Genomic DNA, 24,968 nt, shown 5'->3' on the forward strand with positions numbered 1-24,968 from the left:
TGGTATTCTATTTTAAGGTTTTTAGACTTTTCTAATGGCAGTGCGACAGATGCAGAAAACCACATTGAAATTTACTATGCAAGGATTTTTGACGGAGTTAGTATTTTACTACTTTACTTTTGAGAGAAAGTTTTTTAAACTGATTAACACATTTGACATTGTTTTCATAGCAAGATAACGTTGTATTGTCCAATTTGATGGAGAAAAAACAACTAAAACATATAATAGATATAGGAAGATGTGGTGTGAGTGCCAATGAGACAACTGTCCTTTAGTTGTCTTATTACAGGCAATCATATCATATACACTTATTTTTTGTACATTGTTAACCCGTATCAGAAAAAAATAAGCAAACAACATAGCAAAACAAATGCAACATGCATGCACAAATGATACTTCATAAGGGAGCTACCATTTGATTTTTATGGGGGGGCTAGGATGAAATTTGAAAAAAATATGCAGGACAGGAGTTTTGAGTAAAAAAAAAAGGCAGGATGAGAAACTTGTTAAAAAAAAAAGGCAGGATGACAATTTGTGTAAAAAAAGTCAGGATAAACTAGTAAAAAAAAAGGCAGGACCGAATAGAGTAAAAAATAAAAAGGCAGGACAGAGATTACAACTAAAAAAAAAAGCAGGACACAATTTTTCATCCTAGCCCCCCCATAAAAATCAAATGGTAGCTCCCTAAATATACATTGATGGCGATATTCATCACCATCACAAAAGTATCAAATTTATGACAAAACATATGTATAAACCACGAACTTCTAAGAAATGCTTTAAAAATCATATAACTTATTTTAATTCCGTAGGCCAAATAGTAGCTTGCAAGAATATGAAACTTCCCCCACACATTAAATCTTCAATTGCAATGAATTTATTGACTTTCATATAAAAAGTACACTGCTTGTACGATTTATTCTTTGGTTCAAGCTTTGGAACACATCATTATTATTTAATTATTTAACAGATGAACAGACGCTATAAAGGAATAGAAAGCTCAGAATTGAAGTTTTCTCTGAAGTACAGCGATCTCAATGTTTCAAAGGTATTATACTTAGAATTCTAATATGACGTGCTTCTTTCGCTTTGTGAATAAACCCAATGTCTGCTCTAAATCCAATAAAATTTGTTTGCACATGCGTATATTGACTACTACAGAATAATGAATTTTATCAAATTGGCATGCATTTGATATATTTCATATAAGGCATTATATTCGGGGTTTATTTTAGCCCTCACTATCGCTCGGGCAAAAATAATCACGAATATAATGCCTACCCATGTTAAAACTACAAGAAAGTATAGCTTGCATCAATTATTTCTTAATCATTTAGGGAATGTATGAACTTTTATCATAAAGTATGATTAAACTCAGACTGTGAACTGTCAGATTTAAATTCAACACTTCGTCTCAAATATATCAAATCATTATTTTTATAATTTTAAGAGACCTGAAATTTGTATATTTAAGGGGGTTCGCGGGTCTAAATCATTTATATAGGATTTCTCTATATTTTTCTATAAATGAACTTTATCTATCTTATAGTTAATAGAAAAATAAAATAAAAAAGTGGGGTCACCGTTCATTTGCGCTCATAATCTGCCTTCGAAAGAAGCATACATTTTTGTAAAGGTGTTTTTTTTCTGTTGAAGTAATAGGAGAAATAAAGGTAATATCGAAATAAAAAAAAGAAATTTATTACAGAAATCGCTAAAATTTTACAAAAATTTAGTTTAAGTACAGCTTATATGGAAATTATATTAAAAAAGATAGGTCACCGATGAGTTGAAAAAGATATTTCAATTTTAGAGCCAAAAAATGGCATTTTTCCACCAAAGGGAGATAATTTGGAACTTTTTCAATGATGTATACATTTTGAAAGTCATCTGGGGCCAACACGAATTGATTGTTTTGAATGATTTTTGTACCATATGATAAAGTAACAACTACAAAAGGAAAGAAATAAAATTTGTAATGAAAAACAAATGTTTGATTTTTTTCTGAAATTTTTATACCCTCGAGCCTCCTTAAAGAAAAATTAAAAATGCAATAGCTGATAAAGCACGGACACAACTTTATGGAGAAGATACATGTTTCTTTTTCATATTTCTATTTATTTTTGGTAGTTTTTAAGGCGATAATAAACAGCTAGTTAAAAAGAAAAAATATGAAGACAACAAGTTTAAAAAAAATTGTCATGAATAAAAACCACAAACAATACTACGGACGTCGGTTATGGTACAAGACACATGGTTAACAAAGATATTTATTTAAATGTTGTAGAAACCAGAAACCTCTGTATGGACCACACAAATAAAACAGGCGCCAGAAGTTGGATCCTCCAGAGAAATGGTCGACACAGCATCAGCTCTGGATCTATTCCTGAACTGGATAGTGTCCACACCTGATTTACCAAACTTCGACTACGCCATTTTGTTTTCTGGGTTTGTAGACAAATGCCAACATTAACACTTGCATTGTCGGATCCAGGGGTGGGGGGGGGGTCATGGGGGTTGGAATCCCCCTTTTTTTGGACGATCAATGCATTTGAATGGGAGCATATAGTTGGAACCCCTTTACTTTGGGTTGGGAAATCCCCTTTTTAAAATGGCTGGATCCGCCCCTCACTTGCATACACCACCAGAGACCGTAGTATAGGTAACATTTCAAAATGAATTGTATTTGTTTGGTGTATGTTCTATCATTAAAACCAAATTATACATGTAAAGGTTAGTGTGAGGTCTCCAAAAATAACATAAGTGTCGAAACCAGCTACCTTACAATCTTTAACGCCTGAACACTAGACATTATTTTACCTTTAGGGCCCCAATATAGAGCTACATTAAACTAATCGTATCTCTTAACCTTTAAAAAAGGATAGTACAGATTTCTCAACATCTTATGAACGAACAAACATTCAATTTGACCTATCTTGACGTACCTTACCGTTACTAAACCCAACACCCACTTATAACAAACCCTAACCAAATTATAACCGCAAAATACAGGGACACCTAATACTAAACACAACAACTGGCAGTAGGACAACTAGAAGCGCCTGAGTAAGGATTTCGGAGCTTACTGACTGGGGACCGTTACATTTAAGCCGTTACTAAACCCAACACCCACGTATAACACACACTAACCTAACTATAACCGTGAAATACAGGGACACCTAATACTTAACACAACCACTAGTTTAAACATATTTATTTATAGTGGATTGGGAAACAAGTTTTGCAACTTATATTAATCCCTTTTCACTTCGCGGGTGCTAGTGCTGCCTTGTAGCGGCATTAGCCTGCTCTTTTTCGAAATCTACAAGGTTGTCTTTTACGTGCAAGAGATATGTCTCTCTCTTAACACGGGTCAGCCATTTATCGCCCCCTTTCGACGGACTATCATCGTTTCCTGAAGACCATACTCGCAAATGGTGTCAAGGGAGAGCCGAAAATTCAGTTCCTGAAATTTTCATCCCCGACCGGGAATCAATCCAGGCACTAACCACTACACCACGACTCTCCACTGATAAGCTTCCTGAAAGGGGACAGTTACATTAGCATGTTTTACATTGAATTTCGATTGTCTGTCAAAGCAGTTAAACAAGTTTAAATCATTGGTTTAGTTTTTTTCATAAAAAAAAAAAAAAAAAAACACTTCGTCGTCAGCTTTCATTTTAATTCCCTTTTCTCTTTTTTATTCCAGATACAATCTGACTTATGGAGGATCAGCTTCAAATACAGGTAAATGAACAATGTGTCGAAAGATATTATTAGTTACATAGTGTGCTAGTGACCTAATACGGTATATATGGGGTCAGTAAATTCGATATGGGGTGAGAGCGAAGCTCGAATTCCCATATGGAATTTACTGACCCCATATATACCGTGCTAGTGACCTAATACGGTATATATGGGGTCAGTAAATTCGATATGGGGTGAGAGCGAAGCTCGAATTCCCATATGGAATTTACTGACCCCATATATACCGTATTACGTCACTAGCACACTATGTAACGAATTTATCTTACCGACTATCTTAACGTGTGAAATTGAGACTAGTGATTCTCAAAATGAGAAAGTCTACTAAGAAAATACTTCCATTGATCCTACAAAAACAGATGCCAACAATAACGACTTGTAAGGTTTAAGGGGGCTCCTGGGTATAAATAATTTTTTTTTTCTAATATAGGATTTCGCTATATTTTTTCATGAATGAACTTTATCATATACTTAAAATAAAAATGAAATAAAAAAATGGGGTCACCGTTCATATAAGCTAAAATCTGCCTCTGGAAGAAGCATACATTTTTGTTAATGTCCTTTTTTTCTGTTGAACTAATAGAAGGAAAAGAGGAAATATCGAAATAAAAAAATAACCTAATATAAGAAATCGCTTAAATTTTACAATTATTTAGTTTATGTACAATAATTTGAAAACAATAATAAAAAATATAGGTCACCGATGAGTTAAAAAAGATATTTCAAATTTAAGGCCAAAAAATGGCATTTTTGCACCAAAGGGAGATAATTTGGAGCTTTTTCAATTTTTAAAGTCATCTGGGGCCAAACCAAATCATTTTTTTGGGTTGTTTTTTGTACCATATCATAAAGTAACAACTAATAGTGTAATAAATAAAATTTGTAATGAAAAAATAGAGGTTTAATTTTTTGCTAAAATTTTTGTACCCACGAGCCACCTTAAATGTGTTTTATGAATTTTTTTTCAATCTTAATCATCAATTTCTTCGTCTGTTTGAACTTTTAAGATTTTTTCTTAGTACCGTTTTGTTTTTTATAAAGGGACATAACACCTTTACTAACTGTGTATGAAATAAGCCCCGCCCCCTTCTTACCTAATAAGGAATATAAAGGGACGTAACTCCACTACTAACCGTGTATGAGATAAGCCCCGCCTCCCTACTAACCTAATATCAAATATACACGGTTTGCACGCGGACGCTTTTAACCAATCATATTCCTGGAAATGTATAGGAGGTAAGATAATAATTTTTAGATGCTTACTGATTGTGCAGCTACGTTTACCTGAATCAATTTGAAGAAATGCAACACCATTATTATAGAAAAAAGTCCACAAACCATTACATAGAACATGAAAGAATTAGCAACACGAAAATTGCATCGTGTGTGTTAATTAAACTTCAAAAACAATTAATCGTTAGCACAACTTGCATACACAAAAATTGTAACCCTTTTTAAATACCATATTGGCCTTTCCAATGTTCAACTTTTTCTTACCCCAATACGATTTGCAGCAGAATGATATTTTGAAAGGATGGTACTACAAATAAAATCAATTATCAACATAATTAGCTTTTTAGAAAAGCTATTACTTGTCAGCTTTAAACTCTTCTAAACACTCGCAGCTTGACTTCTAGGTCCATTGCTACCAAATGATTTTAACGGTATAAGGTTCGGGAAATCTTTGTCATTGCATGGTTATATACCTTAATAATTTGAAACATTTACATAGATCGTCCGTGATTGTACATTATAAAACTTGAAGATGCGCAATATAATACACGTTGCATCGCGTTCTTGTACTATAAAGTGTATAACTTTTGCTAAGTTCACGATGCAGATAAAATCGTAAAAATGTCCCTTGGCGTATGACCAAAATAAAAGTCCAGAAAAGAGCTTCAATTATAAGGTTGGTAATACGCGAAATATAAACTCCAAGAAAATAAACCAATCCACTTTGCAGTTTATTGTTCACAGGACCAAAATGAATACCTAACAGAAAAATGTAAAAACGTATTTTTTTGGAAATATCAATAATGTATATTGGTTTATTATAGGCTTGTCTTATCCTTCATCAGTTTGTCAAAATATCTCGCTGATGGCCACAACTATGGGAGGACCAGTCGCTGTAGTGGAGGAATCGTTTTCTGATATACGATCAATTGGCATTGCAGCACAAGAACTTGGACGAAGGTACTAAGTCTTTTCACATAGATTGAATGTCTTTTGTACAACAAAGGAGTAGGTTCGGTAAGGACCGATTTTGGCCTCAAATTTCAGGTTCATCTGACGAAAGATTTTTACCACTTTTTAAACACTTAAGTGTCTATTTTATTTGATTCTATTAGTTTATGTGAAAGATTTTAACTGATTCTGACATTAAAAACGATCCGATTCAAGCTCAAATATGAAAAATGTCCCTTTTCAGATGTTTTTTTGTCAAAAATGAAAGTGGCCGCATCCGTGTTCATCCTCAACCTTTATATAATGTTATGTATTATCATCAAATACTCATTACATTTTAATATTAAGGATGAACACGAATGCGGCCACTTTCGTTATACACGAAAACCGTCTAAAATTTAACTAAAATGCTAGAATTGTGAAGATTTCAGTGATTTAGCATGACTTAATGGTGCTAGTACCCGATATATGTGCACTGTATTGTCAAAAACAGCCCATATTTATGTAGCAGAAGCATTCTACTGTCCAATAAATAACTAAAAGTTTACTGTTTACAATTTTGTAAAACTGCTATATTTTGGGGCCAAAAAGTGGCCTTACCGGACCTACTCCTTTCCGATATTTTTCATGTTTTGTGCATTGCCAATGTCCACGCATGCAGTATTTATTTCTTAATTCAATAAAGAAATACTTAAATTATAAAAATACAAATACGATATAAAATGTAGCCATGCTTAAATTTTCACAAAGTATCCTTTCATTTCGAAATAAGTTGGTTGCACTTTAAAAAGGGTAATTGAAATGCGGCGAAAGATACAAAAGGAACATTTAAACTCATAAGTCAAAAATAAACTGACAACACCATAGCACAAAAATAGAAAAAGACAAAGAAAACAACATGACACAAAAACAATGTAGAAACTAAAGACAGAGCAACACAAACCCTACCAACACATGGGTTATTTCAGGTGCTCCGGAAGTGTAGACAAATCCTACTCCACATATGGCATCCGTCGAATTGCTATAGGATTAGTCAGCATCAAAGAGAAAAATATCGTGCAAAGGAAATCATCTTTGAAAAATGACGGTGGGAAAATGAAAGTAGGAAACAAAAAAATTCACAATCCGGTTCAATTAAGCTAGTTTATGCTCAATAGAGAGAAAAAAATCCGGGTTCCAAATTCAAGCAGAAGGAACCATATTAACTGTAAGAGGAAAACAACGGAACAACATAATCACTGAATTGAAACAAAAACAAACGCCATACATAGAAACAGACTTTTTCATAACATCTGCCATATTTCTGACTTAGTCCAGGACATTGAAAAAAAACCTGGAAGGTTATATAAGTTTCTCCGTTTCAAGACTATTTATGAAACAAGACGAACATCTAAACAGCAATTAACATGATAGCACCTCAATGACAATTAAAAATCAAGTTACACAAATAAGAAGCCAAATATTGAAATAAAGAAGGTGCGCTGGAACGGTCAACAGTTCCTGACAAGGGAGTGAAAGCTTTTGTCATTTCTTACTCCAATTCAAATAAATATTTTTCAGAAACTGACATAATCAAGATGCTTGATTTCTTAATTGACACTTGTACATTTGAAGGACGTGTCTTTCAGAAAGATATCGAAATTCCCATTGGAACCAACTGTGCTCTTTTTCTTGCCGACTTGTTCTGTTATTCATACGAGGCAGACTTCATACAGGAGCTTGTTATTACGTCTGGAAAGAAAGCTAGCAGTATAATTGTTTAACTTCACAATGATGTACTCTCACTAAATATGTCTACTGTCTAATCAAATGTAATTATCCTATCGAACTTAGAAAAAGAGATAAAACATAATGCAGGTGTGTTTGCCTCACATCTTCACCTATATCTCGTATTTTACAGCGAGGTTCGATTGCAAACAAAAGTTTACGAGAAAAGAGAAGATATCAGCCTCCCAATTGGTATCCTTCCATTTATATGTAGCAACATGCAACCCTCACATCAAAATGGAGGATACATTCCAGGGCTAATGTTTTCTATCATAATTTTTACGAAAAAAAAAATTTTGTTTCTTTCAGGAAGCTATTTATCCAACCTTTAAGGTGGTACCCAACACTTTCACTAAAATTAATTTGGCTCGTTTAATTTTCATAAAATTTTGTCAAAGTATTTACTTTAACCCTTTAACAAAAATTTAAAAATTTAAAATTTTTTGAACCAACCGGTTTGTCTGAAAAATTACACTGGTTATATAGCAGTTTGACAAAGACCAATTTTGATCATTGAGAAGCTTAATATTCCTTTTACAACACAACGTAATTGAAACGTTTAGCTGACTTTACAGAGTTATCTCCCTGTGGTGTTAGGTACCACCTAAGTTGAAGTTATCTGTTTTACACTGTAACGAATACCATCACGAGTTACTTTACTTGTATGGAATATCCTTTTCACTGCTGACGACGGATACTATCCACTTCAACTTCGTACTTTATTTGGCCTTTGCAATGTTTTTATTCGAGAGTCTTCTGTAGACGAAACGCGCATCTAGCGTAAATATAAAATATCTATCCTTGTATCTATGATGAGTTTATTTGTTGTAACCACAAACCTGTTCAATTTTCCTTGATTGTGACATCATTGATAATGATTGATCACCGCATTTATACTTAGATGAGCAAGACGACGGGTGAAAACATTATGAGACGGATCGATCTTCCTACCCTTACGGAACCTGAGATGAGAGCCAGGTTGTATGTAGGGTTCGTATTACTCATTCTTTTGTTTTTTCTATGTTGTGTTTTGTATACTGTTGTTGCCTCAATCATGTCAATCTATATTTTTTAATTCATATTGCTATATTTTATTCTTTCAGTCTTGGTGCAAGAAAAGATTTCGATGGTAACAACTGTTTTCCATTCAACCTGAACATTATGACTTCAAAATTTACTTTTCCGAGTAAAAGTAAAGCTCCAAATTTATGGAAATTTTCATCATGTTCCATTGAATACTTTGAGAAGTACATCACAGATCTTAAAAATATGTATGTATTATGTACTATAGTACGAAAAAGTATACATGTACTATTATATATAAATAATACTAAAATGTGTACATGTACTTTGTACTATAATGTTAAATTTAATACTGAAAAGCAAATTTTAGAAATAAAAAAAATACAATAATTAAGAAAATTGTTATACACACATATGTGAGGTTTGAAAATGGTGGCGTAGACTATTTCAAAAGTAAGTTTCAAGAATGCTAAACAGGTATATATGATTACGTTAACTCTTACACACTATGATTTTATTAAGTAATTAGTCAACCTATAATTATATAAGAAATGAATCAGTAAAGGTAGGAGGGGTGACGTTATTCATATCAAATGTTGATTATGAAAGTTTTGTTACTTTTGTCAAATGATTTCTTAGCAACTTTCTGCCTTTTTTATCTTTAATTTCCAATGGCATGCATACTAGAAAAATACCATAAGGGACGATTGTTTTAGCTATATTGTGTATTTTCCTTCAAGAACGACTGAAAACTGTTTGTGGACAGCAGAGCCATCAGAGTACATTGGTAATGTACCAGAATTTTTACGTCAGAGGTCAGCTGACATAGTAAACATAGATGACCAATGTAGAACTGTTTATGGTCCAGAATCATTCTTGTGCAGGGTACGTGTAACAATACAGCTAATGAAAATGATTCACGTCTCGTAATATCTTCCAATCAGGTAGTTAGAAGCATTCAGCCCACAGACTGTCCATCGTTCAATTCTTTTAAATAACGTCTCCTCGGAGATGTTAAATATACCAAATTGACATTCATAAGTCTAAATAAACTGGCAATGTCATGGCTAAAAATAAAACAGTCAAACAATGGTACATATACACATCATAGAAAAGAATGATCAAAACTTAATGAAACTGTTAGGATATGAACAAACTAAGTTTCATTAGATAATTTAACCAATCATCAGCCGTTTCAGAATCTAAAGGACAATGGGTAATGTTCGTACACTAAAATGTGTACAACGTCACAATGAAAGCAAACATTGTTTAAGATATGAACTGCAATCTCATTAGAATATTTAAAGTTTCAGACTAGACCTGATCGGGATTTATATTTTAAGACAGTTATGAGGGTACAGCTTTAGATTTACAGATTAAAAAGAACGATGGACAACACCGGTTAAGAAATGAGAATAACGGGGTGCTAGATTATAAAAAATAGGGAAAATGACATTAAAAATTAGAGAATACAGAAATGAAGGGTCCTATCCGCACCATCAGTTATAATAATTCTCTGTTATTGCATATGTATACCTAATTTATACTCCTAACAGGCTTTACAAGGGTCTGATCTTGGTTCAATATGTTATGGGGCATACTGTTACGTACCACAGTCCCAGATATGTAGCTTGATACTTCCGGGAGATGGAACTCTGTGTCGTAACAAATCTGTAAGTTTTATTGAGATAAGAAGGAGACATGGGAATACTACTTAGAGATGGTAATCTGTCTAGTAAAAAATCTGTTAATTTCACTTAGTTGGAGAAAAGGAAATACTACCTGGACACAGTACTCTATGTAGTTACAAATTTGAAAGTTTTTTGTTTTTCATTAAATGCCCTGTACAAAGTCCGGAAAATGGCCATTATTACATTATAGTTCGTTTCTGTGTGTGTTACATTTTGGTGTTGTGTAAGTTTCTGTTGAGTCGTAGTTCTCTTATATTTGATACGTTTCCCTCAGTTTTAGTTTTTAACCAGGATTTGTTTTTTCTCTATCGATTTATGAATTTCGAACATCGGTATACTACTGTTGCCTTTATATGGACAATAAGAAGAAAGAAAAATACTAGCTTTAAATGAAACTTTCTTTAGGAACAAATATGTAAGTTGATGATTTTTTATTTTTTTTTTAGAAAATACCACCCTCAGATGCAAATCTTTGCAGTAACACATATTATAATTACAGTAATTATATAATAACATAAACGGTACCAAATTGTCTGCATCGTATGCGCATTTCGACAATGAACGTCTCTTCAGTGATGCTTGAGGCCAAAATATTTGAAAATCAAAAGCTTAGTACGAGGAAGAAGAGATATAAATTAAAAAGGACAAAAAACTACAGCCAAAGTCGGGCGAGGAACCAGAGCTCGGCTTGAAGAAGATATATACCTTAATTTTAGAAATTTTGTAGCAGAAAACTTTAATAACACTTAATCCATATTTCATGCCAGTAACGAAGTACTGGCTACTGGAAAGTAAGTTTCATTGACACAGCGATAAGCGTACAACATAAAGAGGAAAAAAAGAAAAGAAATATGTCAAAATAAAACTTATTCAATCATAGAATTATTAGTTTCATATTTATATGTAATACGTGTAACTTGGAAAAGAACAGAAACCAGTTTTTTTTCATACTGAAATTATGAAATATTTCTACATTAAATCTAAAAGTAATCATATTGACTATTTATAAAATATGAGCAACTTTTACAAATGCCGATTTTTAAAAATTATTCTTCAGCTATGCTTTGAAGCGAGATGCATTTTTGCTGAAAGAGCCAATGAAACGCTTGGTAGGTAATCTCCATTGTCGTCCTTATATCTTTTTTATATTGTTTGTATAATGATTGTGTAAAATTTGGTTTTATAAATATTGATGGAGCCTAATTTAAGTCATCTGTATTTGTCGATAGAATTTTTTATTTAATATTATTAAATAGTTGTCATACTTATAATTTAATATGCCAGACGTGCGTTTCGTCTACATACAAATGACATACGACTTATCATTTACGCTCAGATCAAAAAAGGTAGAAAACCAAATCAGTACAAAGTTGAAGAGCATTGATGACCCAAAATTCCAAAAAGTTGTGCCAAATACGGCTTAATTTGTCCCTTAACATTTAATTGCACACCACATGTTTGACACGTTGGAAATGATTCAATTTGAAACAAACGGAAAAAAAAGAAACGTCCTAACACGAAATCTCAAAACATACCTTGTTGTTTCCATAGAAACCTGACATTCTATAAAACCAGGTTTAATCCACCATTTCTACATGAGAAAATGTCTGTACCAAGTCAGGTATATGACAGGTGTCATTCATTTGTTTATGTGTTTGAGCTTTTGATTTTTCCTTTTGATTAGAGACTTTCCTTTTTAAATTTTCCTCGGAGTTAAGTATTTTTGTGATTTTACTTCTTATTGTTTGTATTCACAGAGGATTGTCCTTTTGGAGATCAGCCGTTTATACCACCCAATAATGATATATGTAAGGAAAGGATATCCATTCGCGGGTTTGACTGTTATCAGCCACAGATCAGAACCACTTGCTGTCAATCCTGTGCTGATCAGTACACTGGTATTGGAGGTAAAGTTGCACTATTTTGTTGTCTATTCCCCTTGTACTGAAAAGAATTGAAATATTTGGTACTGGACGTCAAAAATCATGTCCTGTGATCTGGTATCTTAATTTGAAGTATTAATTAGTATATTTATAAGAATATGTAGGGAAAAAGCTATCTGTGCCTTCAGTTATTGATTTTGGCAAGTAGTTATACATTCATATATCTTGATTTTATCAAATTTTAAATTTCAATCCTGAAATGTTAGTCCGGCCATATTGAATAGGGGGCAGATTTTCATAATGGAGGTAAAAATAGTATAAAATACGGGAAAACATCATTAACACAGAGCAGTTTTTGGAACATGCATAGGATTTCCCACCCATAATTTCAAAGTAATCCTCTTTCAATAAAATCTGCCCCTATTTAATATGGCCGAACTAACCGTGAAGTGTCTTATTACAAATGAATGACTTAAAATTTACATAATTTCATAAGGATGCGAATATGGTGATAGATGGTCATTGTGTAACGCCAGCCTGTGTACTACCTACGATAATTATACACGAGATGTACGATGCTGTCGTAAATGTAGTATAAAACCATACTCGAAATCTTCTATTATAACATCGACTGCAACTGAACCTACAACAGAAATGGAAATGACTTCAGTTACTTTCGGAACACCAGAATCCGAAATGTTAACAGAACGAACCACAACAGGTATGATCTTAAAAAAATCGTATAATTCAATTATTGGATTGAACCTTGTCGTATAAAACCAGGTTCAATCCATCATTTTCTACATAAAAAAATCCCTATACCAAGTCAGAAATATGACAGTTCTTATCCATTCGCTTGATGTGTTTGATCGTTTGTTTTTGCCATTTGATTATGAATTTTCCTCGGAGTAATTTTGTAACTTTACTTTTTGCTTACTGTCAATGATTTGAATTACTCTGATAACTTTGAAACGTGGAGGTGAAATTGAAGGTTAGACTTTAACAGCATGTTTAACTAGTTCAGTTACAATGACAAAACAATTTTTTGTCACTAATGAAGCAGGATTTGCTTACCTCTTTCTGAGCACTTGAGTCCACTCAGAGCTTTGATGCAGTTCGTGTTACCTATGCAATATTTTTTTTTATCTATGAAGTAATATGTTGACCGCTGTCTTTGTGTTGTCTGTTTTTCTAAAACCAAGGTATTTTGCTATCTGATGTTATGTGTCTGAAAACTTGTATTCAAAAGCTCCCAATTTCATGACCAAATACCACAACACATCTTTTGAGAGTTTTACAACAGGTATTCTCGTTTTGTGGACAGGCATACCATCATATGATTCATAATTAGTAACCATGAATGATCATGTATGAATTTCAAAGAAACAAAAAAACGAAACTCGTTTAATTAGTTTGAACTACTCGAATTACAAATACTTAATGCGACAATGCCTCGACGACTACAACAATTTGGAAACCTCGTTTTACAGCCAAAGTGGATTGTCATTAGTTCGAGAGTCATGTACTTTAATTTCTCTATGGATACTTAAAAAACTATAGCAAAATTACCGACTTCCAAGGTAAATCCAAAAAGATTGGAATTCATAAAACTGACAAAATTTAACGTAAGACTTAACCAACAAATGGAAAACTACTGGCATGTTCCTGAGTACAGGTAGAATAATGTGTTTTGTTTTGGTTAACATGTATTTAGTTCTCACGAATATATATTCAATTTCACGACATAATTGACCACTTAATGATTTTAAAACACCCGGATATTGTATGGGAAAGCAAACTATTTACTCTCTCAAGCGTCGGAATCCTCACAAAACACAATTTATTTGCTTTGGATAATTAAAAAAAAAAGGTTTTCTTCGTCGTAGTCATCATATGTGATGTTTTATGATTCTTGACAGACACTGTATATTAGGTTTTAAATGCATGACCATTTTTATTGGTTAAACTTTTGTTACAGTAAATTAAATGTTTTTAATAATATATCATCTTTGTTTCATGTTAAACTCTATCTGATGAATCTTATTACAGGATTTTCTGAAAAGTTTAAGATTTTAATTATTAAATACGACATGTTGTATAGAAGTTTATTTCTGAAGTATGAATATCAGGATAATTAGAACCAATAAAATTGAGAATGGAAATAGGGAATGTGCCAAAGAGACAACAACCTGACCATAGAAAAAAACAACAGCAGAAACCTGTTTCTGAGACTTTACTTTTCTGTTTTCTGTTTTTTCTAATTATGACCTATAGTAAGGATCAAACTTCTGCCAGGGAATATTTTCTCATTTCCCCCCCGCATTATAGGCTTACCCTTAACTTTCGCGAATATTTCTGAATCTTTGTATTGTAGAAATTATAAGGATCTTCGATAGAACTACCACTGACAATATAAGGACAACATTAAATTTTACAACTTCCGGTCAAACATCCAGATCAGTCATGCCACCATTTGTATCCACAGATATCCAATCATTGTCGGATACACCAATGTCTAGCATACAGCAGTTTTCAACTAGTACTGAACTGGATTCACAAAGATCGAGCTCACAGAGGTATACAACTGGTACTGAGTTTGATTCAACAATTTCAAATATACAAAAGTATTCAACTGGTACTGAATATCCATCAACAATGTCGAGCACACAGAAATATTCAACTGGTACTATGGATGTGTCAGCAAGTGATGTGGTGTCGTCTCCAAAGAACGCCTTCACCGAAATCATGATCACATCGAGTACTGACCTCAGAAAAGACACATCCAGGTTTTTATAAGCTTTGATAAATTAAAGAACAAAAAAAAAGTTAATTACATCTGTGAATTTTGGCCAGTTAATCATTGATCATTTCCGAACATGCAAGGACCGTACAGCCAGTCAAGGTCGTTGAAAACTTCCACTTCTTGTTCATTTCAGAACTTGGCATAACACTATTTTTCGTTTGTATCCTTCGTCTGATGGGTGGGGAGGGGGGATGGAGCACAAAACCATGCCACTACAAATTACGAAATGGACGCATTACAATATACCGATGAATCGACGTATATAAATCCCCAAACACTATAATGAATGATAAAATTTGAAATAACACGGATAAATAATGGCAAACGAAGGAAATACACGAATGTCTTTATCGGTAGAAACAAACGAAAATTATAACGTCTCAAAATAAAACACTGAAAATTATTGAATGCAAAGGAAACACGGTCCTCTTTAACACAAAACTTGTGGTGAACACATATTTTACTTAAAGAAAAACAGTTCCAACTTCCATAGTGGCACCCGTTATGTTTGCTTGCGGCAAATACAGCACATTAAGTGATGTTAAATCGCGGGAAACAAGATATGATAGTGTCTATGACAAGTTAAAAGAGGGACGAAAGATACCAAAGGGTCAGTCAAACTCATAAATCTAAAACAAACTGACAACGCCATGGCTAAAAATAAAAAAGACAAACAGAAAAACAATAGTACACACGACACAACATAGAAAACTAAAGAATAAACAACACGAACCCCACCAAAAACTAGGGGTGATCTCAGGTGCTCCGGAAGGGTAAGCAGATCCTGCTCCACATGTGGCACCCGTCGTGTTGCTTAAGTGATTACAAATCCGGTAAATAGTCTAATTCGGTAGGTCATATTCATGAAAGGGAAGGGGATACATATCTGTGGTCATTTGTGACACATATTTCTATGAAGGTCAACCAAATCATGTTCGGTTCAAAGAAAATATTCCAGTTGACCATTTAGGCCCTTTGCTTCAATGGGTCCCTTGATAGTAGTATCACTTTTATTTTTCTCTCTAAAAAATAATTTGATAATGAAAGCACTGGAACTTCGTATCAACAAAGAAAGGTATACTGGACGACGTTACATAGACACACAACGTTGACAATGGTTTAATTAAGCATCTCTTCGGTCTTAAATTTTAGTTCTAAACCGACCCTCGTGGTAAATTTCTAAATGTTACTTTTCAAATGTCTATGATTATATAAATGTCTGTGAAGTCCCTCATTTCAAAATCTATGTATTTAGTCTGTTTAACAGAAAAAAACAAACTTTATAAGTAAATCGTATCACATGTAAGTGCCATATTAATAATTGGCAAGATTGTACGCAAATTATACATATTTTGACTTCAATAGAATATTTCGGAACTGAACGTTTTCAAAATTTTATTTTAAAATGATGTATCTTAGGTTTATGTGTTCTACTTGTGTAAAGCTATAGCCTGTGTATGGATGAATGTCTCAGTAAAGGGTATATTAGAAGTTCAATTGCACCTTTGTTGGTCCGAATTTCCTGTTATGTATATGCATAAGAGAAAATTTATTAATTTCAGAGCTACTCCAATAAGCTCAACTTCCATTTTTCCAAAAACGACGACCAAAAATCAAGACACTACCATAGTAACAACTATCTATTCTACTCCAACCATCTTCACCTCATTGGTATACAGTACAACAACAATGACTTCAACAACCAATGCTCTGACATCACCACCAACCTCGACACAGACTACTACTAGTAACGCTCATTGTTGGATGTTCTGTACAGGATTAAGTTGGAACTCAGGGTGGTGGAGACGTCCGTGGAGGACAGTTAAACGTAAGAAACCGTTTCGTTCTAGATATTGGATGCATTCATCTTCTAAATGGAGAAGACATTCAGTAAAAAGATTTAAGAAATACATGCGACGTTTTTCTAAGAGGAAATATAGATATGGTATGAAGTTTTTTAAAAATTAATTCCATTAGTTCAAAGACACGTCCCTCGTTTACATTGCTAAGGCCGATTGTTTTATTATAACGTTCTTTGTTCTGAATGTCGGCAAATAAGACCCTCAAATATGTAGAGTAAGATCCTTTTTTCTTTAGATTTTCATACGTTGTAGAACATATTCAATTTAAAAGCAAATAAATGATAAAGTTAATTGCTTTTTTTAATTCCTATTATTAGGTAAATATGTATGCATACTTTTTGAAGAGTAACAATGTTATAAAAGAGGAATACTAAAAAGACATTTCGACGTAGGCGTACGATAGATATGTTTGTTTATTCTTTTGTGCAGCTCAAAAATTAAACAAGAGCATAGCTAATTAACTTTTGCAGATCAAATATTTAACAAGAGCATACTTATACACTTGTGCAGCTCAAACATTCAACAAGAACATAGCTAATTAACTTGTTCAGCTCAAACATTCAACAAGAGCATAGTTTATTAACTTGTGCAGCTCAAACATTCAACAAGAGCATAGCTAATCGTTTTGTGCAGCTGAAACATTCAACGAGAGTAAAGTTAATCTTCTTTTGCAGCTCATACATTCAAAAAGAGCATACTAATAGCTTATCTGCTTGTGCAACTTAAACATTCATCAAGATCACAGTAAATCTTCTTGTACAGCTCAAGCAATCATTAATATCATACCTAAATCAAAAGCTCAAACACATCAAACGAATGAATAACACATGTCATATTCCCAACTTGGTACTGACATTCTCTTATGTAGAAAATGGTGGAAACGAGCATAGTTAATCTTCTTGTGCAGTTCGAACATTAAACAAGAGCCTAAGAAACGAAAACTATTACAACAGGACAATCAGATACATGCAGGAGACAACGGTTAACGATTGTTGTACAGTGAAACCTGTTTAAACCAAACCTCTTTGAGACTTAAGATTACGTTCGGTTTTGGCCGATGTTCGGTTTTATCAGGTTCACAACGCACATTATTTGATATTACGGTGCTTACAAACATGATTAGTTTATACAGGTTTTCGGTTTATACAGGATTCGGTTTAATCAGGTTTCACTGTATGAGCAAGTAAAAAGATACCAAAGAGACTGTCGGAATCATAAGTGATCATGTTTGTTTTTATTGTTGTCAACCACACTTATATACTTGTAGTCTACAGACATGACAGAGGTTACTTGCTTTGCAACAATGAGTTGTATATTATGATTGTCTTGTTTATTGTTAAATGACAAAATCATTCAAGCTTATAATTTATCTTTATCAATATGTAAAAAAGCTAAGCCAATTTAGTAATTGGCTGTAAAATTTACAGTTTATGAAATATTTTCGTCGCCTTTTGTTTAACAATGTTTAAATATACACATGTGATCTACATATTTAAACATTCATTGCAAAACATTAAAAGTTACGCCTTTATATATATAACATATATAATATGATTTCAGGTAACAACCCATTGCTTGGAGCACCATCCAAGTTTCCATATGTAAAGCAAAACAAGAAATGGATGTCAAAGGAAGAACGAAAAGCATTAAAAAAGATCGAAAAGAAAAACAAGAAAAATCAAAAACGGATAGAAAAAATGAGAAAAAAAATGTTGAAAAGATCGAAGAAACTATGGCAAAGAAATTGGTTTTAAGAATTGTTAAATGATATTTGACATTTGTAACCATAAGGTGATATATGTATATACCTATTTTAATACAACCTTTCTACATGTAGTGTGGATTCATTATTATTCATTGGATTCCAATTTTCGTGGACTTCGTGGGTAAAGGTGAACCACGAAATTAAATGTTCAACGAATGAATTTTTTTTATAGACATGTATGCCGACTTTCGCAAAACCACGAAATCAAATATCCAAGAACATGTACGTTTTCCTAAATCCACGAAAATAGGTACCCCACGAAATTAAATAATCCACAGTATTTTGTATTTTGTTATGCTAACTTTAAAGATCATGGTACTTTATATAAATAAAATTGAGAAAGGAAATGGGGAATACTTGTATATGTGTATGTCAGATTTATGCTAATAATCGTATTCAATTTTTACCTTTTATAGGTGTTTGTTTTTGAATGATATCGAACCAATAAATATTCCCCAATCAATGCAAAACCTACAAAAAATTTCAAAAGCATTGCATTTCAAATAAATGTTATTTGTATACATAAGTGTTAGATTCTTATTTTAGGTCTTCTGGTTAAAAGGACTGCCTCACACAAATAAGCTTTTAGATCTGAAAACGCAGAACATGTTTTAGCAATTATTTATTGAGTTATCTGTCTGTAGCATTACGTTTACTATGAAGTAATGTATGAATTGCAGTGTATTCGTCGTTTCTTGGTTCTTACCATAGCAAACCTACACGATATTAGTTTGGTCTTCGGTGATATTCGAACCCATTATATTTAAACATCAAAGTCTAATACAAACTTTGAAGAGGTGATAAATAAACCACAACATCTCAATCGATATATAGTATCCAATATACACTATATAAAGGACAATACAATTTTTTTTAGAAGACATGCTTGCTAGCATGAAAACCAAAACATATTGATCTGTGCCGGGACTATAATACTGTGTTTTACAATTTTTGCATTTTACCATTGGACAAGTTATACTGCAAGATATAAAAAGAACACGTATTTTCCCAATTTTCTATACTAATTCTGTTAACCCCTTCCAGACCCTCCTACAGAATAAGTAACGCTAATAGAGGGCACCTGTCTGGCTGTGCTGAATAACAAATGATAAGCGACATCTATATTAGTCGTATGTCCTGAACGCTCTTGCATTTATTTGTACTGTATGTAGTCCTGTCATGTAATGTTGTCCTTTTAGTGTTATATTTAACATTGCCATAACAGCGCGAGGTCTCGCTAGCCACAGAACCAGGTTTAACCAACCATTTGTTCTTAAAAAGGCCTGTACTAATTCAGGAAAATGGCAGTTGTTATCTTATAGTTCGTTACTGTTTGTGTGACATTATCGTTTGGATTTTTGTTGCACTTTAGTGTTTCTGTTGTTTCGTTGTTCCTCTTATAGTTGATGTGTTTCCATCGGTTTTAGTATGTAACACGGATTTGTTTTCTCTCTATTGATTTATGACTTTTGAACAGCGGTATACTATTGTTGCCTTGATTTAAAACGGAACATTCAAATCGAAGATCCTGGGGTTTTTTTTTTAGAGTATCATGAAACTTTTACATGCCATGCCTCTTTTTACAACCCCTATATTTTAATCGTGATAATACTTCTATATTAAGTTTCTGAATTGATCTATTGTTAAATTTTCTCATCCCAAATTTGAAGATAATAATTGCCTCGCTCAAAACAAACAAATGTCAATAATTCGTCATTATTTACATATCTACATATACTTGAATGTGTGATTGGTCCTATAGAATTTTTCATTTGGTTTAAACTTTGATTAATCATGTTACCGAATTATTTTGTTACCGATGTAATGAATGTTCATTTTGTATCCTTGCCTCACGTCTCACGTATTTAAACACTATGTAGCTTTCACTGTGATATATAAATGCGCGATGCAATGAAATCATCAGGCTCCAAGAATGGAAACAATAACATATGTTTCGAGTTGAAAACTATGGTGAATGACATACCGTTTATCCAGGTGTAAATGATGAGTAAACATGGTCAGTGACTCACTAATGCAACATGTAATCACTTGAAAGAGATTACCCAAGTTTACACATCATTAGCCTCTAGAAAGATGTACTTACTCTTATATAACATTTACACGTAAACACAGGTACTTATTTTTCCAGAGCATCCAAGTTTACCCTCGCATTTTAATGGTGTTCTTGTTGTTCAGTTTTTATATTTCTTTCTTATGTTTCGTTCAATGTTGTTGGTCTTTTCTTTCTTTTTCATTTTTTGCCATGAAATTGACAGTTTATTTTCGACATATGAGTTTGAATATTCCTTTCTAGCAAACTCCGAAACAGCGGTTACGTCCTCTTTACTACGCTACATTGACTAGTTTAGCGAAGCAACGTCACCACTGTTTCGGAGTTTGCCTTTGCAGCGTTCGCCTCACTTAAAAATAATAATGAAGCATCCCTTTTCGAGTTTATGAGTATATCCCCGATTATAAAATTGCTAACCGGGTTTGTACTTGCATTATGGCTGCCACATGTTGAGAAGTCTCGCTGACCCTAGCGGATCAATAGGATCACCCCAGTTTTTGACTGAGTTCTTGTTTGAGTGTTTAAGTTGTTTTGTTTACTGTTTTTTGTCTCTTTTTTTTTGTCTTTTTTTTAGCCATGACATTGTCAGTTTGTTTTCGACTTTGAATATCCCTATGGTATTGTTCTCCTTTCTTTTATTTAGACCGATAATGCAACATCCCTTTTTTTAATTTTACTTAGCTATCCCTGAATAAAAAATTGCTGAAACGGTAGAAAAAAGTGCAAAGTAATACAATAAAAATACTATATTTAAAATAAAGAGTATCATAACTTCACATTGTAAAAACATATTGATAAATTTAGAATATTAATTCAATTAACGTTTTTTTCATTGTCTCCCTTTTCTGCTCCTTTCTTATCCTTTCTTTTTGTCTTTAGTCTTTTCTGGCAGCAATTTCCCCAGCCTTTTTAAGTACAAACATTACACCGTGCATACAATCTTTCTTATCGAAATCAGAAGCAGCACAGAATCGCTTTCCTTCTTCAAAAGCACATTTTCCGATTTCCTCATCCCCTTCAACATCCTTGCATGTGTCATAAACAGCCTTTAAGAAGTCGGCGAGGGCAGCGACCTTAATTCTGGCGTCATCTCTAGCTTCTTTTGGGACATCCTTACCAAGAGCATCAGAAACAGCATCAACCTCTCCTTCCAGACAATCTGTGACGTCATCTTTTTGCATGCATTCGTCGACGGTTGATTCAACTTTATCTTTAACTCCTTCAATATCGAATGTTTCGACAATGACTTCAGTGGCTAATGCTTTGAGTGGCTCAAACCATTCATCGTCTTTTGAAAGTCCTCTCTTGTCGCTATTCTTTTGTTCCTCAGCCATTTTCTTTGCCTTTCCAAGAATAAACATAACGCCTCCCATGCATTCCTTTTTATCAAAGTCGGAAGCGTCACAAAATCGCTCTCCTTCTTCAAAGGCGCATTTTCCGAGATCTTCTACTGGGACATCTTTGCACGTCGTATAAACAGCTCCTAGAAAGTCTGAGAGAGCAGCGACCTTGATCTTTGCGTCATCTCTAGCCTCTTGTGGTACATCCTTACCAAGAGCATCAGAAACAGCATCGACCTCTCCTTCTAAACAGGCTGTTACGTCATCTTTCTGCATGCAATCTTCAACGGTTTGTTTAACTTTGTCTTTCACTCCTCCCAAATCGAAGGTGTCGACAATTACCTCGGTTCCGAGAGCACTTAGGGGCCCGAACCAATCATCATCCTTTGATACGCCTCTTTTGTCTTCTTTTCGGTTAGCAATTTCCCCAGCTTTTTTAAGTACAAACATTACACCGCCCATACATTTCTTCTTATCGAAATCAGATGCAGCACAGAATCGCTTTCCTTCTTCAAAAGCACATTTTCCGATTTCCTCATCCTCAACATCTTTGCATGTGTCATAAACAGCCTTTAAGAAGTCGGCGAGAGCAGCGACCTTCACTCTGGCGTCATCTCTGTCCTCTTTCGATACATCTCCTCCAAGAGCATCGGACACAGCATCAACCTCTCCTTCCAGACAATCTGTAACATCAGCTGTTTGCATACAGGTGTCGACGGTTGATTCAACTTTATCTTTTACTCCTTCAATATCGAAAGTTTCGACAATGACTTCAGTGGCTAATGCTTTGAGTGGCTCAAACCATTCATCGTCCTTTGAAAGTCCTCTCTGTTTAAGAGTTCTGGCGTTGATAATGCCAAATATGGCAACGGCTAACAGTAGCAACTTCATTATGCTACAAATAGAAAAGAATATAAAGTTTGAATTAATATCTATATGTTGTTTCATAAATAAGCTTAAAAATGTGTTTGGGTTTCTCAACCGTTATTTTTTTAATTTAAATAAAACCGTCTCGGGTTTAGTTGCTATTAAAAACATTTCTTTTATTTATGTTTTCATGAAATACAATTTTTGTTTGTCGTCCGTCGTGTCTCATTCTTTGCAATGATTATGTTGTTGGTTATTCTTTGTTTTGATCCTGTTTGTATCTTTTATCGGTTTGTTTTAAGAATGTGAACTCAATAAGGTGATTGCCATTTCCGGAAGCATAAGAAAAGACAAGTTTCTATAGGTTTTGTTTTACCATCATTTGTTTAAGATGAGGTCAATCGAACTGAAATCCAAAGGATCACAGCTTCATTTGTACACATTGAAATTGTTGAAAATATGAAACTGACATGTAAGCGAATTACTACTACTTAAACATGGCTGATATATATCGCAAAATTTAACATCCTATATATAACCAATAAAAAATCAGTGCTTGGAGAATAAACTTAAAATTATCAAACGATTTGTGACGGAACAAAACACAAAAGTTCCATAATATCAATTACGCTATTGACTGTGAAAAAAATATTATAACATATTCAACAATAAATTCTATGAAATAGGCGGACCTATGATCAACTGAAAATGCAATAAGATGCTTTTTTTTTTTTAAATTTCACTTGATTTCCTTGGCATTTCCTATATATTCTTTTTAATTTCTAAAACTAAATCAAGCATATTTTTTTCTGCGGGAATTCGTTACAAACTGTGTGTCTTTCTTAAAAATATTTAAAAAAAAAAAGCATTTATATTTATTTACCAATTTACAGTGTTTATTTGCCCTACTATAATTTAAAAACATTTTTTTTTGCAATTGTGAACACAATAAAACGAAAAAATCATTATAAAATTAAACATCTTCATTAATTCTCGATATATGAAATCATATAGGCCAAATCAAAATTAAACTTTTTACCAATTAACCATAATATTGGAACATGCTTTACCAGACTGAGTGCTCGTATAGTAAAATTAGCATTTCTGTTAAAAATCAAGGTATGAGTTAATAAAAGACGTTCTTAATAAATTAATACGTTACTCTTTTTTCATAAACAATTTTTTTAAACACGAGAAAAAATTATGAAATACTTGAAATGCAAAAAGTAAAATCACAAAAGTACCGAACTCCGAGAAAATTCAAATCGAAAATTCAAATAGAAAAAAAAACGTGAACTCAAAAACATCCAACGAATTGACAACAATTGTCATATTCCTGACTTAGTACAGGCAAAGCAGCCAAGTAAAATAGTTAATAACCAAGTCACTCCATATATATATAACTTACCTTTTTTAGTGTTCTGCTAGTGTTCGTTACTTGTGGAATGATGACTGTTTCTGAACAAGGTTTACTTATATACACGCTACCCTAATACGCCAGTCACGGTTTGTTTACACAATAAGAAAATTCCGAAAACTGTGGACCAATAGAAACAGGATCGTTTTACAATCGTACGATCAAATAGAAAAAAAGCTGAAATGCAAATAAAAGTCAAAAATAAATTTTAACAATTGAATAGGTGTTAGAAAGTACGTACTACAATTTAAATTACAATTGATGTCGTCCTCGCGACCTAGGCACCGACTAATTCATTTATATTATCTTTTTTTTCTAATAATTTTCCTTATTTTTAATACCGTGATAAAAAGAGTTTTAAGAAGGGAAGTGAAAAATTAAATAGTTTGCTTTAATTGAAAATTATGGGTAATATACGACAGTTCGATTTTGAAAAAGAAATTATCCCGTTTGTCTCGTGAGAAAAAAAAAGCTCTAAAGATGAATGGCCGATCCCTAGATTATATAGACAGTATTTTTTCGAAGGAACT

General features: G+C 33.2%; 2 protein-coding genes across 2 annotated transcripts; one reads left to right on the top strand and one right to left on the bottom strand.

The window, feature by feature from the left end:
* The first annotated feature begins 22 nt into the window (after positions 1 to 22).
* Positions 23 to 14,451, top strand: LOC143055288 (uncharacterized). The gene is made up of 8 exons (XM_076228423.1): positions 23 to 96; positions 971 to 1,048; positions 2,288 to 2,448; positions 3,710 to 3,747; positions 5,823 to 5,958; positions 8,820 to 8,845; positions 12,966 to 13,034; positions 14,363 to 14,451. Exons 2-8 carry the CDS (start codon positions 971 to 973, stop codon positions 14,449 to 14,451), a joined length of 597 nt encoding a protein of 198 aa, XP_076084538.1. The 5' UTR covers positions 23 to 96.
* A 7,219-nt stretch (positions 14,452 to 21,670) lies between these two features.
* On the bottom strand, positions 21,671 to 24,529 carry LOC143055297 (uncharacterized). The gene is made up of 2 exons (XM_076228433.1): positions 24,430 to 24,529; positions 21,671 to 23,049 (listed from the first exon to the last, which is right to left on the bottom strand). The coding sequence occupies exon 2, from the start codon at positions 23,043 to 23,045 to the stop codon at positions 21,690 to 21,692; it is 1,356 nt and encodes a 451-aa protein (XP_076084548.1). The 5' UTR covers positions 23,046 to 23,049; positions 24,430 to 24,529; the 3' UTR covers positions 21,671 to 21,689.
* Positions 24,530 to 24,968: the final 439 nt, after the last annotated feature.

This window comes from Mytilus galloprovincialis, chromosome 12 (assembly GCF_965363235.1).
Source record: "Mytilus galloprovincialis chromosome 12, xbMytGall1.hap1.1, whole genome shotgun sequence".
Lineage (NCBI taxonomy): Eukaryota > Metazoa > Mollusca > Bivalvia > Mytilida > Mytilidae > Mytilus > Mytilus galloprovincialis.

Bases quoted from the DNA above. Each gene is read 5' to 3' on its own strand.
- LOC143055288 (XM_076228423.1), top strand. From the start codon at position 971: ATGAACAGACGCTATAAAGGAATAGAAAGCTCAGAATTGAAGTTTTCT. The intron at 2,449-3,709 runs GTTTGTAGACAA...TTTTTATTCCAG, and splicing joins TACGCCATTTTGTTTTCTGG to ATACAATCTGACTTATGGAG. The intron at 5,959-8,819 runs GTACTAAGTCTT...TTATTCTTTCAG, and splicing joins GCACAAGAACTTGGACGAAG to TCTTGGTGCAAGAAAAGATT.
- LOC143055297 (XM_076228433.1), bottom strand. From the start codon at position 23,045: ATGAAGTTGCTACTGTTAGCCGTTGCCATATTTGGCATTATCAACGCC.